Genomic DNA, 24,294 nt, shown 5'->3' with positions numbered 1-24,294 from the left:
AGAACTAATAGAATAGGTGTATATATGACAGGGAGTTTATTAAGATGTATTGACTCACACAATCACAAGGTGAAGTTCCACAATAGATCATCTGCAAGCTGAGAAGTAGAGAAACCTCAAAAGTAGGGAAGCCAACAGTGCAACCTTCAGTCTGTGGCCAAAGTCCCAAGAGCCCCTGGCAAACCCCTGGTGTAAGTCCAAGAGTCCAAAAGCTGAAGACCTGGAGTCCAATGTTCCAGGGCAGGAAGCATCCAGCACAGGAGAAAGCTGAAGACCAGAAGTCAAGTCTTCAGCAAGTCAAGTCCTTCCACCTTTTGCCTGCTTTATTCTGGCCGCACTGGCAGCTGATTATATGGTGCCCACCCAGATTGAGGGTGGGTCTGCCTTTCCCAGTCCACTGACTCAAATGTTATTCTCCTTTGGCAGCACCCTCACAGACACACCCAGGAACAATACTTCGCATCTTTCAATCTGATCAAGTTGACAGTCAGTATTAATTGTCACAGTATTTTTAAAGTCCCTAGAAAAGATCAATAAGATAATCAGTAAATATTGTTTTCTTTTCTTCCTTAAAATAAAATGTTGTGTTTCTACAGCAAGAAGAGCCTGTGACTTAAATTTATCTGTCCCTGTTGGTTGCTCAGTCTGTCGGTAAAGTTCCTGAAGTCAATTTAAAAGAAAGCTGAAATCCATACCTACTTTGCTCTCTGTTTCCCATCAGTTACTAGAGAACTCAGTTCCGTCCCTTTTGTTGACAGGTTGCCAGGATACATCCAGGCCACAAAGGCTGCGGTTCCTGTTACTCAGCAGCTCAAAAACTCACACCAACTCCTGCAAGGAATGTGAATCTTGACACTCCCAGCTATTCTGTTCCTGTTTCCATCAGCTCCTTCCCTGAAAACTCAGAGGTGCTCAGCATGCCATGCTAAAAACCAAACTAAAAAGGTAAAGAACAAACGTCACAAGGTGAGGCTCTCGCGGAGAGCATTCTCTGTTGTGCATTCTCTGTTGTCTGGTGCATTCTCTGTTGCATTCTCTGTTGCATTCTCTGTGTGTATTCTCTGTTGTCTGGTAGGTCTTAAATCTCAAACCTTTCAACTAATAACAACTGCTTCTCTTAGATATTCTTGGTCTCTTCCATTGGCTTCTCACCAGTATTCAGTAAATATTTCCTTGCTATAGAAAATAAATCCAAATGATAATAATAATAATTGGTTCTTAAGTGAAAAATCTCAAGTACTACTAAACAAAACAATAAATGTCATTTTACTTCTTTGGATGCTGGCAATGACGAATGAACTATGGATTAAATGTTCTAATACTAAAAGATAATACAATTGTATTTAAAAGAATGATTTTTAAAATAACTTTCTTCAAAGAAAAGTAGATGAAGTAGGGTTTTAACATTAATTCAGAACTATATGCTTATTAGCCAGATTATCCGTGACAGAAAAGGGGTGTTAAAGGGTATAATTACTCAATTGTCTTGGCTATTTTTTTTTAATTATTTGAGATAAAATCAATGTGGAGTAAATTGTAACCAATATGGAGTTCTTAAATTCAAGTTTCTAAAAGCATTGAGTTTAACAGGTATATACAACCATGTCATGGTCACCTCAGTCAGGGCAAGGGACATTTCTTTCACCCCAGAATGTTTCCTCACATCCTTTCCAGCCAGTCTTCCCTCCATAGGTGGCCACTGTTTTGATTTCTATCCCCAAAGAATACTTGGCCATTCATGAACTTTATATGAATAGAATGATACCATATATATTATACTGTTGGACTGACGTCTCTGGCTTAGCAGAATGTTTTTTCAAACATTTCAATGTGGCTTTTTAAGTCACTAGTACAATTCTTTTTAAAGGTAAGTATAATTGCATTTTATGCATATTTTACATTTGTTTATTATATTGATTTTTTTTTCTAGTTTGGGCCTCTTATAGCTAAAGCAGGTATAAACACTCTTGCACAAAGTATTTTTCTCCTAATTTTATTTTTTATGTCTAATATTTTTTCCAGCTTTATTGAGGTATGATTGACAAATAAAAATCACACATTTGGTGTTTATCGTGAAATGTGTTGATATATGTAGACATTGTGAAATGATTACCACAATCAAGCTAATTAAAGTATTCATCATATCACATAGTTACCTTTTTTGGGTGTGGTGAGAATGCTTGGGATCTACTATCTTAACGCATTTCAATTATTAATTATAATAATTCTTAATTATAGTCACAATGCTGTACATTAGGTTTCTAGCATTTACTCCCCTATAACTGAAGGTTTGTACCCTTTGCCTATCTTCCCTTCACCTTATCCTCCACTCATGGTAACCATTATTGCACTCAGCAGGTAGGTATATGAAGATGCTCACCATCACTAATCAACAGGGAAATGCAAATAAAAATCACAAGGAGATATTACCATATATTTGTGAGAACGGCTGTTAAAAAGACAAAAGATAACAAGTGTTGGTGAGAATGTGGAGAAAAGGGAACCCTTATACACTGTCTGTGGGATTGTAATTTAATAGAGCCATTATGGAAAACAATATGGAAGTTCCTCAAAAACTTAAAAGGAGAACTACCATCTGATCTAGCAATCCCACTACTGGGTATACATCCAAAGAAAATGAAATTAGTATATAAAAGATATCTACACTCCTTTGTTAACTGCAGCATTATTTACAACGGTCAATATATGGGAACAAATTATCTATCAACAGATAAATGGATAAAGAAAATGTGGTATAAACATACAATAGAATATTATTGAACCTTAAAAAAGAAGAAAATTCTGCTGTTTTCAACAACATGGATGAATCTTGAGGACATTATACTAAGTGAAATAAGCCAGATAAGGAAAGACAAACACTATGTGATCTCACTTATATGTGGGGGGAAAAGGAAGCCTGCACAAGTCTTAGTAGATATATGTCCTTATTTATTTTGGATTCGGACCCAGGAGCGAAACTAATGAGTGATAGAGTAGACGTTTGTGATAAATATGGAATAACATCTCACAGTGGTTATAATTTGCATATTCCTGATGACTAATGGAGTACTTTTCATGAGCTTCTTGGAGATTTGTATCTTTTTAAAAATTATCTATTCATACCTTTTACCCATCCAACATTTTTTTCTTTTTAATGTCTTTTTCATTAATGTATAACTCACATACAATAAAATGCACTCATTTTAAGTACACAATTTGATGAGTTTTGACAAATGATTATATCCATGTCACCAACAAAGATATAAATAAAAGAAAATGTCCCTAACCTTTGTAGTCAATTTTCCATTCATGCACCGACCCACCAAACAATCACTGATACACTTTCTGTCACTACAGATCAGCTTTGCTTATTCTAGGGTTTCATATAAATGGAATAATTCAGTACCTATACTTCTTTTGTATTTGACTTTTTTAGCAGCACATTATTCAAAGAGATCCATGTAGTGTATATTAGTAGTTTATTCATTTGTACTGTGAAACAACATTCTACTGTATGAATATGCTATAATTATGTGTTCATTTATCTATTGATGTATGTTTATGTTATTCCCAGTTTTTCACTACTATGAGTAAAGCTACTGTAAATATTTGTAAATGACTTTTGTGGACGTATACTTTCATTTTCTTAGATAATTATTTAAAATGTCAATATCATTGGGTAGGCATAGGTTTAACTTTATCAAGTTAAATTTTAGATAATCCAATTTTTAAATATGTGTCTTGCAAGCATTTCTTCCCAATCTATGTCTTGCCTTTTAATTTTCTTAATTTTTTTAATGTGCAGAAGTTTATAATTAAGAGAAAGTATAATTTATTGTATTTTCTTTTATACTTAGTTCTTTTGTGTTTTGTCTAACAAATCTTTGCAAATATTAGGATCATAGATATTCTCTTCTTAAAGTTTTATCATTTTTGCTTTTATATTAAGTTCTATGATCCATCTTGAGTTAATTTTTGTGTGCAATGAAAGTTAGGAGTTGATATTTTCTCCCTGTGTGCATCCTGTTGTTCCACTCTCATTTGTTAAAAAGATTTTCCTCTCTCCATTGAATTGTGTTGGCATCTTCATGAAAAATGAATTGATCATGTATGTAAATTGACCATATGCTTCCAGACTGTCTATCCTGTTACATGAATCTATTTGTCTATCCTTATTGGCATATTAATTTTAATAAGCCAACTTATATTACTTGAATACTTGAAGCAAGTGTTCAAAATAAATATGGAAGTTGAGTCCTTCCATGACTGCTTACTAGTGAACCACACACAAGAATTAGAATCAGGTTGGGCAATCCTCCTTGCATGTTGCCCAAATGTTTCCCCAGGCGGCAACCTTATTTTAAGTGATTCTGCAATAAGCAAAAGCCAAAAATATAGTTACAAACTTATTCAGGAATCATAACCCCAGTAAAAAAAAATAAGTATTTTTCAAGCCCATTAATATAGAATGTGACTTCAACTTAATTTTATTTATTAATTTATTCCATAATTTATTGAGTGTCTACTGTATTCCAGACACTGTTCTAGACAGGAAAAAGCAGAAGGAGGATATTTATCTGTTCATAATTTCTGCAAGAAAACATTATTTATAACATCAACTCTGTTTCCTATTTAACAGTATATTTCTCACAATTACAGAGAAAAATCTATACCTAGTAAAATAAACGTCAGAATAAATGTCATCACATATTCTTACAAATTGACAGAAAATTATAGACATTCAAATGTTAACTAAGAAAAGATATTTTCCAGCCTTTCCAAATCTTTCTATCACTTCCATAAAATACCTATTTCTTTTGGGCCTAAAATGTAAACTATTATTTCTATTAGTTGCATGTTCCAGATTATTTTATTTATTCATTCATTCATTCATTCATTCATTTATTTCTTTGAGAAAGGGTCTTGCTCTGTCACCCAGACTGGAGTGCAGCAGCACAATCACAGTTCACTGCAGCCTCGACCTCCTGGGCTCAAGTGATCCTCCTACCCGAGCCCCCCAAGTAGCTGGGACTACAGGCGTGCACCACCATGCCTGGCTAATATTTTTTATATTTTGTAGTGATGAGATTTTACTATATTGCCCAGGGTGGTCTTGAACTCCTGAGCTCAAGCAATCCTCCTACCCTGGCTCCCAAAATGCTGGGATTATAACTGTGAGCCATAGCACCTAGCTCCAGCTTATTTTAGAATTTAAATATTATCTAATTTTTTTAAGAGAATTTTTTGTTTTACCAACCAGACCTTCACATGACTGTTTCTTCTCTGGGTCTACATAATTTGAATAAATATGCAATATTATTTTAACTCATTTTCTCAGAGTATCTGGTGAATGATACATTTTCGGGATTATATGCAATTCTAGACGTAAGTTGTAAATGGTGAGGAACATGAACCATTCCAAAACGCCCTTCCTGAGGAATCAGTGATGATTTCTGTGGAGTCTTACAAACTTGAAGAAGCAATTTCTAAATATCATAGCACACAAATATGGCAATAGGAATACACTATGTTGGGGGCAGCAGAGAGGGAGAATGTAAAGAAGCCAAGTTGTTAATCGGTTAAAAAGGATGGCAAACTGCAAATAGAACGTCCAAGGTGCAATGCAGCCAAGCATTTGTTTGAGAGAAGAGTCTAACAGGAGCCTTATGGAGTTCTGTGCAGATGGCACTTAGTAGGATTCTGGTTGCATTGAATACTGTAAGTTCACATTGATTAATAATTTGATGTCTTAATGTTAAAATGAAATCTAGTTTGAATGGTCTAATGGAAAGGTTAGAAAATTTTCTTGTCTTTGCCCAAATGGTAAAGTTAAGGGCTTGTAAGGCATACACTCTGCCATTGTAGGGCAAAAGCAGTCAACGACAAACATAAATGAATAAACATGACTGTGTTTCAATAAAACTTTATTTACAAAAGAGCTGAACGATGGCCAGATTTATCCTGGGGGCCATAGTTTGTCAGCCCTTCCAATGTTCAAGAAGTTCTGATGAGATACCTTCCAAAAATCATACATTGATATTGAAAGGCCTGGGGCCTTGAAAATGTTCTTCTTGAGTGCCTGGTACTTGGGGGGGTCTCTTTAGAAGGGAGATGACTAGAGATAATTATATGCCGAAGAATGAAACAAAATCCCTATGTCTTGCCATAGACAAAAATCAAATATAACAGGACTAAAGCAAATCTAAGATATAAAACTATAAATCTTCTAGAAGAAAACACTGGGAAAACACTCTCATACATTGGTCTGGTCAAAGACTTCTTGAGTAATATCTCAAAAGCACAGGCAACCAAAACAAAAATGAACAAATGGGATCACAGCCAGCTAAAAAGCTTCTACCTAGCAAAGGAAACAATCAGCAAAGTGAAGAGACAACCCACAAATTGGAGAAAATATTTACAAACTACCCATCTGACAAGGGATTAATTATCAGATTATATAAGGAGCCCAAACAACTCAATAGTGAAAAACCAAATTATACATTTTTAAAATGAGCAAAAATCCAGGCTTGGTGCCATGCACCTATAATCCCAGCTACTCGGGATCCTGAGGTAGGTGGATCACTTGAGGCCCTAAGTTAGAGAACAGCCTGGGCAACATATCAAGACTTCATCTCAAAAAAAAATTTTTAATTAGAAAAAAATTAAAAATGGGCAAAAGGTCTATACAGATATTTCAAAAGACATGCAAACAGTCAAAAAATGTTCAACATCACTAATCATCAAAGAAATGCAAATCAAAACTAAAACAAGGTTTCATCTCATCTCAGTTAAAATGGATTTTATCAGAAAGACAGGCAATATTGATTGCTGGCGAGGATGTGGAGAAAGGGCAACCCTTGTACACTGTTGGTAGGAATGTAAATTAGTACAGCCACTACGAACAGTATGGAAGTTCCTCACAAAACTAAAAGTAGAACTGCAATATGATCCAGCAAACTAACTGCCGGGTATATATCCAAAAAAGTGGGAATCAGTATGTCAAAGAGATATCTGCACTCCCATGTTTATTGTAGCAATATTCCTAAGAGCCAAGGTATGGAGTCAAGATAAGTGTCCACCCGTGGATCAATGGATAAAGAAAATGTGGCATATATACACAATGGAATATTATTCAGCCATAAAAGGAGTAAAATCCTGTCATTTACAACAACATGGATTGAACTAGAGGACATTATGTTAAGTGAAATAAGCTAAGCACAGAAAGACAGTAGAACATGTTCTCACTCAAATGTGGGAGATAAAATAATTTAGATCTCACTGAGGTAGAGAGTAGAATGATGGTTGCCAGAGCTGGGAAGGGTAATGGGAAATGGATAAATAGGGATTGGTTAATGAGCACAAAAATACTGTTAGAGAGAATAAGATCTAATGTTCAGGAACATAATAGGGCAACTATAGTTAACAATAAGCTATTGTAAATATTTCAAAATAATGAAAATAGTAGAATTGCAATGCTCCCAACACAAAATAATGATAAATGCTTGAGGAGGTAGATATCCCAATTACCCTGATTTGATTACTACATGTTGTATGCTTATATCAAAATATCATACCTATCCCATAAATATGTACAACAATTATGTATTCATAATAATTAAAAATTTAAAAAAGAAGAGATCTGACTTCCAAGGGAAATTAAATTTTGAAAGTCATTAGCACTCAGAACATATGTGGTCAAGAAAAACAACGTATGAATAAACTTAGCTCAGGGAAGTCAAACTCTGTGATTCTCCTTCAGCTTTTTAACTAGTTAGGCAGTGCCCCCAGCACATGTGACTAGCTGCTCATATGGCCACCTTTGGTGTGCCTGTCTGGGTCCATTCTCTAGGGAGCACCAGCCCATCTGTTCTGGTTGCTCACTACTTGATAATCTTTACCATGAGGTATAGTGCTTGGTCTAGTTCATGGTCCTTGGAGAGATTCTCATTTCTCTTAGATTCAGTATAGTTATGTTTTCAAAGCTATAATATTATTATTATGCTAATTCCTTGAGATAGTATTATAAAAATGAACAAGAGTTAAATGATCACATATGCGTAAGACTTGAGAAAATATTACAAAGCTGTCTGTTAACACTTCTTTTGCAAAAGCCCCTTTATGTTTTTTATTCCTCATATAAACAATGAATTTCAGTTTTGTTTAAAAATTTAATATAAAATCAAGCTAATCTCATTCAGCTCAGTCAACATTAAATTTATTTTGTTATGACCTACAATGTGCCTGGCACTGGGCTAGGTGCTGGGGATTAACTATGTAGAGAGCAAGTAAGCCTCTGTTGTCTTGAAGTTTACATGCAATTTAAGGAGACAAATATTATACATGCAAACAAACAAAACGAAAACAGGTGCTGAGTGCTATAAAGATGATAAACAGTGGCATCGCTGAACATAACTATGATGGTGATGGTGACATTGGTTCCATTAATGAACATAAATGGGCATGTGTATGTCCACGTGTATGGGTGCACGTGGATGTGTAAGTGTGTGTGTTTGGGGGAGAGAAATTACTTGAAAAAGAGTAGTCAAGAGTTCAAGGCTAGCCTGGCCAACATGGCGAAACCCTGTCTCTACTAAAAATAAAATAGCCAGGCGTGGTGGCAGGTGCCTGCAATAGCTCCTTGGGACGCTGAGGCAGGAGAATAGCTTGAACCTGGGAGGCAGAGGTTGCAGTAAGCTGAGATTACAACACTGCACTTCAGCCTAGGCAACAGAGTGAGACTCTGTCCCCCCCCCCCCCACACACAAAAAAAAGTAGTTAGGAAAGGCCTGAGTTGACAATATTTAAGTAGAGACCTGAAGTATAAAATAAGAAAGCCAAGCGAAGAACTGGAGGAAGATTCTAAGCAATAGCAAGAGCATGTGCAAAGCCTTTGTCCAGTCCCTCCCCAAATCTCCCCCAGAGTGACAGAGAGTTTGCCTTGTCTGAGGAACTGAGAGGTGAACATGGATGGAGCACGGTGCAAAAAGGGGAGAGCAAAAGGAGATAGGCAGAAACTGAGGTAGGTACAAAGTTACAGAGGGCATTCAAGGTCAAGAGGTTGGATTTTATTTTGAGAGCAGTGGGACAACCATGGAGCAGTTAGGCAACAGAGGTTTAAGTTGTGATTGTAGCTTAAGGAGTTAAATGTGACTGCTCTGAAAAAGATAGATGGGGATTGAGAGCGGAAGTGGCTCTTCACCTACATGGTTGAAACAGCCCACAGATGGGAGGCACACCCATTCACCTGCCTGGCATTAGATTTATGAGTGCAGGCAAAACAGTCGAAAAGAATAACCAACCACTTCAATGCTAGATGTGGAAATGCTTCTACATAAATTGATGTAATATCACAAGAGGTTATCCAATATCAGATGGGTAGAATGAAGACAGGAGTAAAAAAACATGGGAAAGGAGATATATTAAAATGCAAAGGCAGAAAATACTAAGATGAGAAGGGGAGCAGAAGGAAAATATAAGAAGATGATAGAATAAGATAAGATTTTTTTCTGCCAAATTATTAATGGGCAATCACATAGGAAACAAAAACATGCTAAATACTGTTTAGAGTGTCTGTCAGTGCCTTTTCCCTTTTCCCTCGTTGTCTAATTCCTTACCTTACATTTCACATGCAAACCCACAATAAGATGGGGAATCTACTTGAAGAGCTGAGGCAAAGCCAAACATCCTCATGATCTTCTCAGCCTGGCCTCACCATCAGTGTGACTTCTCCCAAGTTCAAAGATATGTTCAAAAGGTTATTTTAGTGAAATTATTGTGAAATGAACAGAGAACAAAATAAGAGTAGTGAGGACTGGAAATAGAAGAAAACACAATTGGGCAAAGACTCGAATCTCGAGTTTCAGTTAGACTCTCAGCCAACAATTGTCCTTATTAGTACTGTATGACCTAGTTACAATCCAGCATATCATCACCATGTATCATAAGTGTCAGATGGACTGGTATTGTGGCATGGATTAATTACTAAATGAAGATTATAACATTGATTATCAATGCATCCCCTTGACCCGGCAGAAATATGGAGAGGAATGTATAAGGTCTGTGATGTTTGTGTGTATGTGTGTGTGTATGTGTATGTGTATTCATGTGTGTGAACAATTGGAAGCAGAGTCCTCAGTAAAGTGATAATAAATATAACTGATAAAATTCTATTTTCTTGACAATCAAGTATACATATCCATTGAAAGAATGGAAAAATATGTAATTATTTTGTGAAACACTTTTTCCATTTTGGTTCATTTAAAAATCGTTAATGGGTAATAAAAGTTAATAACATTCCTTGAATCCGTTCGTGGCATTTCCACTCAGAAATACTAAATGATTGTGAAACATTAAAATCAGATAAATCTTGGATTGCTTTATCTATTCAGTTCCAAGTGAACTATCTTATATATGAAACATATGACATTTCATCAACAAAAATTAAAACCACATTTTCCCCTTCAGTTAACCTGTTTCTGATGTAAATCACCATGTCAAACAGAGTTTTATTATTTGAACTATTGGGGCACTTATGGGTGTTAAGCAGTTTCCAAATAAATTTTTCAACAGAGATTCCCAGAAGTAGCACAGGAATGCTATTTTAGCTAAAATTACTTAAATGAACACTATCCATTCATTGCCTATATGAAACAGGCTTCATTATCATTCCCTAAAAATGTAATGATCTTTCATGTAATCAAATTTATTTTATTGTCAATTTTGTACCTGGAATTTTACAGTCAACTAAAAAGGATCAAGATTTGTGACCTAAAAAATTGCCATTATTTCATGACATTTACAGGAAAAATCCTAAATGTATGAATTTTCGAATATTGATTTCATAATATCTTCAGCTAGTTCAGCCTATTCTATGCATTTTTTTCCATACAATTATGGTACTATAAGATTCTGGTATTTGAAAAACTAGAAAACAAGGAACATGATGAACAAGCAGACGAAAACCAGCTTATAACACTTAAATTGGGAAGAAAGAGTAGTGACTGAATGAAAGTGAAACATTAAGAAGTTGTTAATGCCTGTTGAAAGGAAATAAGGACATGACATCACATCTGCACGTTCCGGCCCTGGGATCCAGAGTAAACTCATTATTTCTCAAGGTAGAGAAGAAAAATCCTTTTAAGGCAGCTTGGAGTTATTTGCCATATTTGCATTTAATGGAGCGGTCTTTGAAGAGAGGACTTATAAGCACAATGGACAGGAAAGGTAAAGGAGAAGAGTGAAAAAAGAGGATGTTCCTGATGCCTATTATTGATGTCCCATGAACGTAGGCCAGTGGAATTCTCTGAAAAGTTTACCTAGAAGCTATGCTAACCTCAAACCATCACAGAAAACCCTCACAGGTGAAGCGCTCTTCTGGACCCTGGAATTGGAAACCCTAGGTGTTATGGTAGAATGTTTTGTCCCTTCCAAAATTCATGTTGAAATTTAATTCCAACCAAAATTCAGATGCTACCAATGTGATAAATTCTCATTAAAAACAGAAGTAGTGGATATTTATTAAACAGTTGATACAATTATATAGAGCTTAATACACACATATGAGTACAAATAAAATTGAGGATTCTGACACCTCGATTTTATTTGCACTTATGTGTATGTATGGTACTCATGTGTGTGTATACCACAGACAGCACCTCCAATGTTCTTGTGCTATTTGACACTATATTCCAAATTTTGTCCTCACTTTGCTCATATTTATGTAGAGCATACGGAATGGGTATGAGCTAGATAAACAGCAATGACCATGAGCTACTGATGCCAAGGGGACATTTAATGGGGTTATACACAAGTGTTATGGCACAGCAGGATGGGGGATCAATTTTAGGTTGGGATTCCATATAGGAAATGACACCACAAAATGGAAATGTGTTTTCAGCTTTTATTTTTTATTTTATTTTATTTTTTGAGACAGTCTGTTGCTCAGGCTGGAGTGCCATGGTGTGATCTCGGCTCACAGCAGCCTCCAACTCTCAGTTTCAAGCTATTCTCATGCTTCAGCCACTCAAGTAACTGGGATTACAGATGTGTACTACCACACCTGGCTATATATATATATATTTTTTTTTTTGAGATGGAGTCTCCCTCTGTTGCCAGGCTAGAGTGCAGTGGTGCGATTTTGACTCACAGCAACCTCTGCCTCCTGGGTTCAAGCGATTCTCCTGCCTCAGCCTCCCGAGTAGCTGGGATTACAGGAGCACGCCACCACACCTGGTTAATTTTTGTAGTTTTAGTAGAGACGAGGTTTTGCCATGTTGGTCAGGATGTTCTTGATCTCTTGACCTCATGATCCATCCACCTCGACCTCCCAAAGTGCGGGGATTACAGGCGTGAGCCACTGCACCCAGCCCTGCCTAATTTTTTGTAGAGATGAGGTTTCACCATGTTGGCCAGGCTAGTCTTGAACTCCTGACCTCAAGTGATCCTCCCACTTTGGCCTCCCGAAGTGCTGGGATTACAGGCATGAACCACTACACCCAGCTCACAGCAAGATCATCTTTCTTTTGGGGGCAGTAGAAGAGAATCTGTTTCCTTGGTCTTCCTGGCTTCAAGAGGTGCCTGCATTTTTTTGGCTCTAGACTCCTTCTTTGAACAGCTAATTGAGGCCTTTTCACACTTCAAATTTTTTCTGCTGCTGTCTCTCTCTCACTGACTGGGGAAGAAGTTCTCCACATTTGATGATTCATGTGATTAGACTGGGCCCCTCACTTCTAATGCTGCTTTCTCCAGAATATAACGAAGTTAAAATAGAAGGCACATTTTTCCTACTAGTGAGCTGGAATTGTTGGCATTGTCTTATCTCTCCAGCCAGATGGAAAAATCCAGAGAACGTTAGCAGTGGTGTCAACCATGGAATGCTATATTCTTCACTCTCTTTCTAATGGCATCTTTTCCTTATTGGGCATTCTTGTTGGGTTGTCCTAAACTTAAAGCTCAGATAGATAGTGGAAATAATGAAACAAAGTGAAATAGAACACAGAAGGTAGGAAAAAAGACCCTGTTGAAAACACAAGAAAGATAGGAAACATCAACATCCACAAAGTTGATTTTAAATTAAACTCTTCCCATCCAATATCCTAATATTTCCAATCTTATGTGTGACTTAAAATATACATGTGACCTTTGTGTTTACTAAAGGCAAACAGAACAAGGCAGTCGAGAGTTATCGGTCATGGAGAGGAAGGAGGCTTTCAATAAATGTTGAACCACAAAAAAATTTAAACTAGAAGCCGAAGAGGTTTTTAAATGAGCCATCACTACATTGCATGGTTGTTTGGGTCTGGGGACACAAAGAATGAGCAAGTTTCCCCCAGACACCAGGAGACTCATTCTGGTGGTTTTCTCCATCAGGGAATATTTTATATAAGCTTTCCTGGGAAATGAGAATTTGTGGGGCTGAGGATTCTGAACCATCAGTGAGCTGTAACTATGTGGCCCATGAAAGAGTGCCTTGTTGCCATGATTCAGCGATGTCAAATGGTATGACATTAGTATTATGATGACTTATTCACATAGAAGGATGAGAGATGTGGGGAGAACAGCAACCAAAAGCCCATGTTCAGAAACAGCCTTCAGTTTGTGGGCACATACAAGCTACCAGGTCTCCAGAGTCACCACCAGGCACATCACGGCAAGCATATCGGAAAATAGAGGCACATTCATTCGTGCACACAGCAGAAGCCCCGCCTGCCTTATGGACTCTGCTATTTTTGACTTCCTTCCCAGGCATTTTCCTCAGAAACAGCTTTGGGTGCAGAGCACATTATTACAAAGGGTGTTGATGTCTGTAATGAATGGTATTGATAATCAGTGTAAGTGTTAGCCAGGCTCCAGGAGGCACTGACCTCCTGGAGGTGGACAGAAATAAGGCACAACTTTGAGACCTCTGTAAGGTAAGTGCGTGATGTGGTAGAAAGGTTCCTCCTGGTGAGCCCAACTCTCTTATGCCAATTTATCCTGGCCTAGCAGCTCCGTTCATGCACAACTATATTCTTCATTGTGTTTGTTTCCACCTGGACACACAGAAGTGACCACACTTCTGATACTAACACAGTGTGGCTCAGAAGTCTGTGCCAAAAGTGTCGCACTGAGTTCAACTAAATCAAGAGTATAAAGACAGTGGGAACTCTGTGCAAGCATATCACATAATGGGGGCTGGCAAACATATGCATCTATTTGCAATTCTTTTAAAACATAGATGCTAAAATACGGTTATCTGTGGGTTTTTCCATCCAATGTTTAAAAACCATAATATATCCATTTTAAACACTTGATGGCTATAGATCTCATTCTAGGTTGAGAAGGGGCTACTGTGCTGTTCTTATACATTTTTAGTTCAAACTAATTTATAGTTACTTCTTGACAAAATGGACAGCTTGGCAGAAAGAAAAAGTATACCAAATCCTGTAAGCCCCATGAGGAAGCATAATTCTCTTATAAAGTATTTCCAGAGCAAATCTTTACAATCCAACTATGGTCTATATTGCTAATAGCTTATTTATGGTTCTTTTAATTGGCTGATTAGTTCTTTAAACTAATAATATAAAACATCTAACAGTCCTCATCTGGGGAGTCATTTAATGGTGAAGCAAAGTCCATTGGCTTAAATAGAAGAGTAGCTCTTATGATATCAACCGATCAATAGATCATTATGGGAATGCCTCTAAAAAGTTTAGATGGTCCACAAAACACAATTTTGTCTGTTTGTGTTTTCCTTTTTTCTTTTTTTTCTTCTATAATCCCACCTGTAGCTGTTCTAAACATTGACTGCTTTAGTTTTTCCTCTGAAGTTATGTATATATCATCTTTTATAACCCTTTGATAACTTATGAAAATTCCTTCTTAGGTCACTGATTCTGTCTTTTCTTCTTGGATTTTACCCTCCCTCCTAGACCGAAGCATTTCAGCCCTAATCTACTTTCAGTCGGAAGATTCCTTTCTAAATATTCTAAATATTTAAAAATAAATATGTTGTGTTTATAACAATTATATCCTATAAGACTTCAGTTGGATTCTCAGTTCCTTGAAGTGATTTTCAATATTTAATTAAGAAGAAAAATGTCCCCACAGGACACTTTCAAGCAAGAAGCATGAACTATAAATTAGTGAATCCGACTAGTGAGAAGCTTTGGAAGAGTAAAGGCTGGCTCTCTGAGCTACAGGCACAGCTCTTACTCACCATCAGCTTGTGCTGGATGTTGCCACACAGGAATGTGGGCTCTGTTCGGCCAGCTCTTCCACTCTTCAAGAGAAACCAAAAATCCTTATTTTATGTGACGTCTCCCAATTTTAAAATAATGGAAACTAAGTCAAGCAGTTTTGACTTTCTGCAGGCTAAAAAGAACATAGCCATGGACCAGATGTGCCTATGAGCCAATGCTTAAAAAATCTTGAAAAAAACATATTGGTATAGAGCTATTCTGTTGGAATAAAATTATCCTAAATGTGAGAAAATATGGCATGTGAAATTCCTTTGAAGACTTTTTTCTTTTCTTTTTTCCACTTTTTTCTTTTTTGGGCTATCCTTTAAATTTCTATGTATTATAGGCCTCTAATGTGATTCTACTGACAGTTTGTAGAACCAGTGCTCCACCACTGCAAATGTCAATATTACAATTATATGATCATACCTGTGTGGCATTCATGACTCTTGGGTACTCTGTAATTTGGATACTCAATATAGAGTGAAAATTATAGGCTTGATCTAACAATAGTTTTCATAGAGTGATATTATAAGCCTTAACAACACAAAATGCCTTTTGCAGAGGGCTCTAGTTAGAAGCACAAAGAGTACATTTCTCCTAATTTTTTCATAGCTTTTCTAACACCATAGAGTATTATGTTCATACTTGACAATTAGATTGAATGAAAGTGAAAGAACTTATTTCTTGGCTTAAAATTATTCATAGTGAAGGAGAGACAAAGAAAAGGAATTTTTTCATTAGTTATTTATAATCAGTCTAGAAATGCCAATATTTTCTCAAAGCCATGCCTCAGGCTAAGTGGCTTTTATGAAAATGCTTCCACTTTTTACCTTCAAATGCTGCTCCTATATTTCTTAAACCATACTGCCCCTAGGTCCCAGCTGCTCTCACATGGCCTTTCCCACTCACATCAGATTGGGTAAGGTCTGCAGATGCCACGGGACGAGATGCTGCCTAGAAGAGAGTGTGCAGAACCAGTGAGAATGAGCCAGACCAGCTACCCAGCTGCCTTCAACACTCCTGGTCATCTTTGGTCTATGAGTAGGATTGCTTTGCTGTGGCTCCCTCTGTGGCAGTGGTGGCCTTATGGCTGGGGGGTCAGCAGGTGAAGAGTGTCATATAAAATTTAGCAAAATACAAGCATGCTTAGAACAGCAGATTTCCCTTATGAAATTTGTACAGCTACTGGAAAATGGAAGAACAATACTTTCCAGCTCTTAAAGCACGGTGATAGTGTAAAAATAACAAACATGCATTTTCAGTGGTCTGAATGAGTTGAGGATTAAATGTTCAGATGAGCATCTTATTTTGTAAGATGCTATGAAAGAATTAATTTGCATTTCTATTTATTGCAATATTTAAGTAATACGCAGATTGAATATCACAGATTATTATTACTTGTATTTTGAGGGTTGTTACATCGTTTGAATTATTAAAATTTAGAAGCTTAGAAGATGGAGTTGAAAATCAGATCTCCAAGAAGGGGACACATCCTGGCTGGTGATTGCATCTGGTGGGGAAGGGTCAGTTCATCTGGTTTTACAAATTTGGTTGGATTCAGCTGCTGGTATTGAAAAGAACTGCTGCTTCAAGAGTAGAGAAGTGTTGCTGGAATAATGCTCACAGCGACCACACACACACAGGAAGCCTTTAAAAGGATTAAATGCCCTCTTGCTCCCCAATTCTTGCATTCTCCTTCCATTATTCCTGTTGGCAGAGCATAACACAGAGCCAGCTCGCAAAGCAGAAATGGGCTGTGCAGAGTCCCAGTACCCATATCATAAAGCTAAATAAAGAAGATTGGGAGTATAGAGACAATAAGTTAACAACTGGCACAATATTGCTCTCTGCTAGCTCTTTAAGAAGCTCGTGGAAAAAATAGGCTATTTTTTATAAAAAATAGTCATTAAATTTTTTCACTTAAAAGAATCTCTAAAAAAGGAAGTGTTGTGATCAATTTCATAAGAACCATTGATCCAGTATTTATAGTATCAATTTTAATTTTTGATTTTTAAGAAGTACATATTTAATAAGTCAATTTTGCACCCAAACCTCTACTCCCTCAAAAAAAATTCCTTCATCAAAAAATTCTGAAATTTGAAATAACATTATTAGAATTAATTGTGCTAATCACCACTATTAAAATACAGATATCTCTCAATTACTATTAGGTTTCTATGTGAATAACAGACTTTTAAAAATGGCTAAAATAAAATAAAATTTATTTTCTTATGTAAATAAAGTTCAAGGAAGGCATTCCAGGGATTCTATGATGGTTCCAGCATTGTCAGGGACCCAAGTCCATCCAGGTCTCTGCTCTGTCATATCAAGGTTTACATAGATGAAACCTGTTCTCAACTGGCTGCTAAAGCACCAGTCATCACATCCATCTTCTAAGCATCAATAAAAAGGAAAGTAAGAGAAGCAGTTGTTCTCTTCTACCTTTTCAAGAATTGTTCTTACAAGTTCCACACAATATTTTCACTAACTACAAAGGAGCTTGTAGATGTGCCCAGCTGAAAATTGGGGTCTATTAATTGAGGGTGTTGAGTAGAATGGCTATTGGTAAGGAACTAACTGTCTCTGCCAGACATTGGAAGGGACATTACCTCATCAATTATAAGCCTTGGTGTGAATGAGTCCATCAGCTCCTTTTTGAAAGCAAGATTTCATAGGTAAGACAGACTGTGAGCATACAAGAATACTAGGCTGGAGAGTGGAGGCCACTGAATGGGGTGGGTGAAGAATATTGAAGATGAACCTCCTCTCTTTTAGAATCTTGCCAGAGCCACCATCAGCCCCAACTCCATCTTTCTTATTTATATTTTTGTTCATTTAAAGAATTTGAATTCAATACTAATAGAGAAGGGGTCATGTCATGTATCAACTATATTTCTTTTGTTTCAAAGGACTAGTTTTTTTTCATATTTTAAGTTCTAGGGTACATGTGCACAACGTGCAGGTTTGATACATAGGTATACATGTGCCATGTTGGTTTGCTGCACCCATTAACTCGTCATTTACATTAGGTATTTCTCCTAATGCTGTCCCTCCCCATGCCCCTCACCCCACAACAGGCCCCCATGTGTGATGTTCCCCGCACTGTGTTCAAGTGTTCTCATTGTTCAGTTCCCACTTATGAGTGAGAACATGCAGTGTTTGGTTTTCTGTCCTTGTGATAGTTTGCTCAGAATGATGGTTTCCAGCTTTATCCATGTCCCTGCAAAGGACATGAACTCATCCTCAAAGGACTAGCTTATTTTTTAAAGATATGATCACACTTTTGATTGTGTTCTGTTCCCTCTCTTTTGGAGAGACACCTTCTAATGCCAAGATGGTTTTTGGATTTCCACGGTTATTACATTCATCTTTGTGTGTTTGTCTCCCCTTCCCATGAACCCTGAAGAGAATGGAAAAATGGCATCATGTTGATAAAAAGTGATGCCTTCCAAGACATTCTTTAAATGTCCTATGTGCAGATATGGTCAAAACGAATAATCCAGGCCAACTAAGTGAACATTCTCCAGAGATGCTTGAGGTAAAACTGTCTGGCTTTGCAAAGTGATTCTCTTTATAAACCAGCAACATTGCTTTATGATGTTTTGGGTGACAGGCCAATTTCTTAGGTGATTTAAGTATATGTATTTAGTATTTTCCAGTACTTTTGCTTTTAGAGCTAACTTATAAAGGGAGAGCAACCAACACTGCTGTGCCATGGCATGTTGCCTTTGCACAGTCACTGGCGGAAACATTATGCATTTCTCCATAAGACACCTCCGTTCCCAAAAGTTTCACTGGCTTCCAGCTACCTCATCTTTCATATTTTGATACCTTTAGTCACAATAAGGGAAAAATTTCAGGAGAACGTTGGAGGAGGAAAGGGATGGTAGAAAAAGAAAAGCTGAAGATTCAAATGGACGTTTTGTGATGTTTCATCGTGTTTGCTGCAGAGAAAATATTTGCAGTGCACAAATGTTCGTGTGCGGCAAGATCTATCCCTAATCAAGATGGTGACATGGCTTCAAACTGAGCACTACTTGGCCTCTTGGGGCAGCCTTCACTTTTACCCTGTGCCCATGATAAAGAAAGACAAAACACATCATCCACTGGTGGTCTGCCCCATTCCCCCAACTGCTCCTCTGCTGGTTATGTAGATTTTTCTGAAGATATTGGTGAAATTAAGAAAAGAATCTGTACTGCACATCACTCAGGAAAAACTACATCTAGAAAACAACTGTATGTGGCAAAAGTGATTCTTTTTTGGGGGGCGGGGCAGTTTCACTCTTGTCAACTAGGCTGGAGTGCAGTGGCGCCATCTTGGCTCTCTGCAAACTCTGCCTCCCGGGTTCAAGTGATTCTCCTGTCTCAGTCTCCTGAGCAGCTGGGATTACAGGCACCCGCCACCACACCAGGCTAATTTTTGTATTTCTAGTAGAGACGGGGTTTTACCATGTTGGCTGGGCTGGTCTTGAACTCCTGACCTCAGCTAATCTGCCCACCTTGGCCTCCCAAAGTGCTGGGATTATAGGCGTGAGCCACTGCACCTGGCCTGGCAAAAGTGATTCTTAATGCAGAAACAGAAAACCAAATACCACACATTCTCACTTATAAGTGGGAGCTAAACATCAATTACATGTGGGCATAAAGATGAGAACAACAGACAGCAGTGAATGCAAGCAGGGGGAGGACTGAAAAACTACCTATTGGGTACTATGCTTACTACCTGGGAGATAGATTCATGTGTAGTCCAAACCTCAGCATTACGCAATATGCCCATACACAAAACCTGCACATGTATCCCCAAACCTATAAAAAAAGTTGAAAAAAAAATGGCCCCGTCACTTAACATTGAAAACATTGTGTTCCATAGCCCCAGTCTCCCTCTTCTGCTTTGTCCCTCTCAGAGGCTTCTCCTCTGTGCCTTGTCTGCCCTCCATCTTCTTTGCCTCTTCTTTCTCCTAAAAAGAAGCATAACAGCTGGTGAGAGCTTAGTTACCTTTCCCTGAGGCATATGGATAGTACATTAAAACAGGGATGAAAACTAAAGGGAAGAAGCTCTGCTGGAGGAATTTAGGCAGAATGAATAATGGAAAGAGCCACGTACTGGAGCCAAAGAGGGCTGGAATTGATTCACAGTTCTGTCATTTAGACACTGACAGCCTTGGGCAAATTACTTGTCTTTTCTGAGTCATTTTCGTTACTTATAAAATTGAAATAATAATACCTGCTTCATAATCATTTGACAATTAACTAAAATTATGTTTACAAAAACATCAGTGCCATATCTGGCACATAATTGGTATTCAATAAATATTACCTCTCATACCTTATCAAAAGGGAGATAGAGGGGTTGTTATGGAAAGTCATGGAGATTCCTCAGTATTCTAATCTTCTGGGAACAGAATTGACTCGTGTGTGTGTGTGTGTGTGTGTGTGTGTGTGTGTGTGTGTATGAGAGGGAGAAAGACAGACAGAGAGACAGAGACAGAGGAAGAGAGACAGAGACAGAGAAAACTTAGGGGAAGGAGGCTTATTTGATTGCATTGATTTTTCTAATGTCTTCTTAAGTCATATTAGTGTCTGCAATTTCCTAGTATCAAGGAAAACAATAAACTAAAATTCCTCGGTAAACAGAGCCAATGAAGCAGAGTGGTTTGTGGAAATAACCCATGGGCTGGATTAAAAACCTAATGAAATAATTTTACCCTATTCCTATGTTCCATAGATCTACTTTCTCTTTTAGATGGTACTGATCAAGTGATAACTTTCTCTGTTTTATTTTCTATGCTGGCCACTCTGGGGCCAACACATACTTTTGTCACATCTGTTAACATTACTGTCTTAAAAGCTGTCAAAATAAAGAATAACTTCCTTCTCTGTGCCAGACTTGATTTGATACTCTTAAAGGCAAGGATTCAGACCTTTCTTGGCACCTAAGTGCAGGAGCTGGGCACAGAGATCACAGCTCTTTTTGTTCTTTATCAAATCCAGTGCGCGGGGTTTCCATATTCCCAGGACTGCTGGCCTTGCACTGCCCAAACTGAAGTGTTTGCTGTGATGTGCAGGATCCAGCTTCACACCGGGGCTGCTCCTTCTGTGGTTAAGAATGGATGCTTTAGAGTTTATCCCCCTGATCTGGGTCATCCTTCAGGAAATGAAAAGGTCCTGAGGCTTCTGAAAATAGTCGTTTTGGGGGGCCAGATTATAAACCCATGGGAAAATTTACTCATGACTTTTCCCAATATAAAAATTTAGGATTCTTCTCATAAATGGATATCTAAGCTGCCACTTCTTCTGGTGGGGATTCTTGGAGAATCCAGTGCCTTTGTTTTATATTTTAAAAATATTTGGAAGTCATACATATATAAAACAAGAAAGTAGGTATGATACCTTTAAGAAAAAAGAGCCTCAAGCAGCATCTGTGTATCATCTTTCCATGAAAGATCTGCAGATAACTCACCAGGATGGGTGCCAGCCTAGGCTGTACTCTTTGCTGGAGAATTATAGCTCCACTTATTAATACTCTATTTCCATAATAAACAAAAGTGAATACATGATGTGTCACAAGAAGTTTATGTCCCTCTGAGGGCTATCCTGATAATCCTCTTAAGATTCATTCTTGAAGTACTTCTTCTGCAAGAGTTCTTAGCTTCAGGTCCATGGACACTCAAGAAGTCTGTGGCACAACTTTATGTCAATTAAAATGTATATCACAACTAGAAACAGTTGACAAATTATTTCAGTAAAATCGATTTCACCTGTGATAGCAACAATTTTAACTTTTTGCTTATAAACATATTACACAGAAATGTCAGAGGAATCCATGTCACTAACAAGTTAAGGATCTCTGACGTAGTGGAAGTTTCTGTGGGGGCTCAGGGGGTCTTTTTATATGACCTGCTGATTTCATTAATCTAATTTTCACAGTTTGCAGTTTTCTCTTCTATGGTCTTACCACCCCGGTCTCAGCCTCTGTAGGTTTGCATCATCTGTATCTATGATGTGCTGTCATTGTCAGGTTAACTTTTTGGGCAGAACATTATTTTTAATACAGCGATAGTGCAATTGATGATGGAAGATTTCCTCAGGTTTATGTCAGTTTATTGACCAAATCCCATATGCTGGTTATTATGCTAGTCAAAAAGTATACAAGGTCAATATTTAAAACCAGCAAAACAAAACAAAACAAAAACAAAAAATCCACGGCGCTTTATCAGTTTACAGCCCAAACATGTGTGTATGTGTGTGTATACATAATAACTTCTTATGTCTCCCACACCCCTCCACAGATCTTGGAGACATCTCAACTTTAATGAGGACCTTCCAACATTCCAGACTGATGTCCTGCAATGAAGCTCTGAGTCATGGTCTGTGGGGCTAAGGTACTGGCAACAGTGTGAACCCCGGGACAACTAACCTCACTAACCTTCACTCTAAGCAGAAGCCCAAAGTGAGTCTGGCCTGAAATCAGAGCAAGCACTACAGAAAGACATCTTTGTTAATGGAAAGAGGACAGAAGAAAAGAATTTCCAATAAGTTACAACAAACTTTTCACCATTCTAAAGAACCCACTTTCCTTATCCACCAAGCTGGGTTTCTCTCTAGTGACTCCTATTCTAGCCTTTTGCCAGAAACAGAGAGTGTTAATCCTGGTGAAAAGATTAAGGCAGACACTCAGAAAAAGAGACCTGGGACTGTGATACTATCAAAACCGTCAAGTAGAAGAATTATATCGGAAAGCCAGCTTAGTCCCCCTGTAATCCCGGCCCGCAGGCCTGGATTCCGCGTATGCTATATCTGTGGTCGAGAATTTGGGTCCCAGTCAATTGCCATTCATGAACCTCAGTGCTTGCAGAAGTGGCATATTGAAAACAGCAAGTTGCCCAAGCACTTGAGGAGGCCAGAACCCTCCAAACCACAGTCTCTCAGCGGCAGTGGGTCCTCCAGTCTTCAGGCAAGTAATGAGGCTGCATTTCAGAGTGCCCAGGCTCAGCTGCTGCCCTGTGAATCCTGTGGCCGCACATTCTTGCCAGATAATCTTCTTGTTCATCAGAGAAGCTGCAAGCCAAAGGGTGAGGGTCCCAGAGCACCAAATAGTTCTCATCATCTTACTGGCCTCAAGAAAGCTCGTAGAGGAACCCCAGCCCGACCGAGGACTGTTATCTGCTACATTTGTGGTAGGGAATTTGGCACCCTGTCCCTTCCTATTCATGAGCCCAAATGCCTGGAAAAGTGGAAAATAGAAAATGACCGGCTCCCTGTGGAGCTCCACCAGCCACTCCTACGGAAGCCTCAGCCCCTTCCGACTGCACAGTCCAGCCAAGCGGGACCAAGTCAAGCTCAGCTTGTGTCCTGCCCAAATTGTAGCCTAACCTTTACCTCAGACCGCTTTCTGGTACACCAGAGAAGTTGTAAAACTCAACCTCAGGGGCCAAAAGATCAGAATTTGACCTTAGGGAGTAAAGGAGGCCTAAAAGAGTCCACTAATTCCAAGCAGCAAAGGAACAGGGCAGCACCCAGTGTAACTGATAGGGTAATTCATGCCACACAAGAGGCTTTAGGTGAACCTGGTGGCTCCCTCTGCCTGTAGGAGAACGAGAGAAAACTATCCCTAGAATCAGCCACCTCAGCCCCTAGTATTTTTTCTATCAACGCCTTACTCAGCCTCAATGCAGCCTGTTCAAGTTAATTCCCTGTGGAACTCCAGGGCCTGTACCTCTCTTGGCTGAATAGATATAAGAACATCCTTGCCTGATGGGTTCATATTCCTCTTCAGTTTTGCTGTCTAAAAGAAGAAGAGATGGACTTCTTTCTTCCCTGATCCCTGATACAAATAATCCCCAGGAGACTGTAATTTGAAAATGAGTCATTAATGCTGTGTCTACATTACAGAGATATAATTCCCATTCCAACAGCCAATATTTATTGCCGGTTTATTTTAGTCATCTACCTTAGGAATTCATTTTTGGCACTGCTGGGTTAAGCTGAGTTTATCTTACTAAAATAGAATCTGTGTCAAAAACCCCAAATGACTTTAGCAACAATTAAACACTGAAGAACTTGCAAAAATACA

General features: G+C 38.1%; 1 protein-coding gene across 2 annotated transcripts; it reads left to right on the top strand.

Annotated features, from left to right (window-relative positions):
• Window positions 1-776: 776 nt before the first annotated feature.
• On the top strand, window positions 777-24,294 carry ZNF474 (zinc finger protein 474). 2 transcript variants are annotated; one of them, XM_017859719.1, is made up of 2 exons: window positions 777-945; window positions 22,511-24,294. In XM_017859719.1, exon 2 carries the CDS (start codon window positions 22,723-22,725, stop codon window positions 23,809-23,811), a length of 1,089 nt encoding a protein of 362 aa, XP_017715208.1. In that variant the 5' UTR covers window positions 777-945; window positions 22,511-22,722; the 3' UTR covers window positions 23,812-24,294. The 2 variants fall into 2 exon arrangements, with proteins under 2 accessions (XP_017715208.1, XP_017715209.1); XM_017859720.1 differs by having other exon boundaries at window positions 777-966.

This window comes from Rhinopithecus bieti, unplaced genomic scaffold (assembly GCF_001698545.2).
Source record: "Rhinopithecus bieti isolate Rb0 unplaced genomic scaffold, ASM169854v2 scaffold_48739, whole genome shotgun sequence".
In the NCBI taxonomy this organism is placed as follows: domain Eukaryota; kingdom Metazoa; phylum Chordata; class Mammalia; order Primates; family Cercopithecidae; genus Rhinopithecus; species Rhinopithecus bieti.
Note: the sequence above shows the minus strand (reverse complement) of the source record. Positions and strands in the feature narration are given on the sequence as shown.

Coding starts and splice junctions, on each gene's coding strand:
- ZNF474 (XM_017859719.1), top strand. CDS start 22,723: ATGGAAAGAGGACAGAAGAAAAGAATTTCCAATAAGTTACAACAAACT.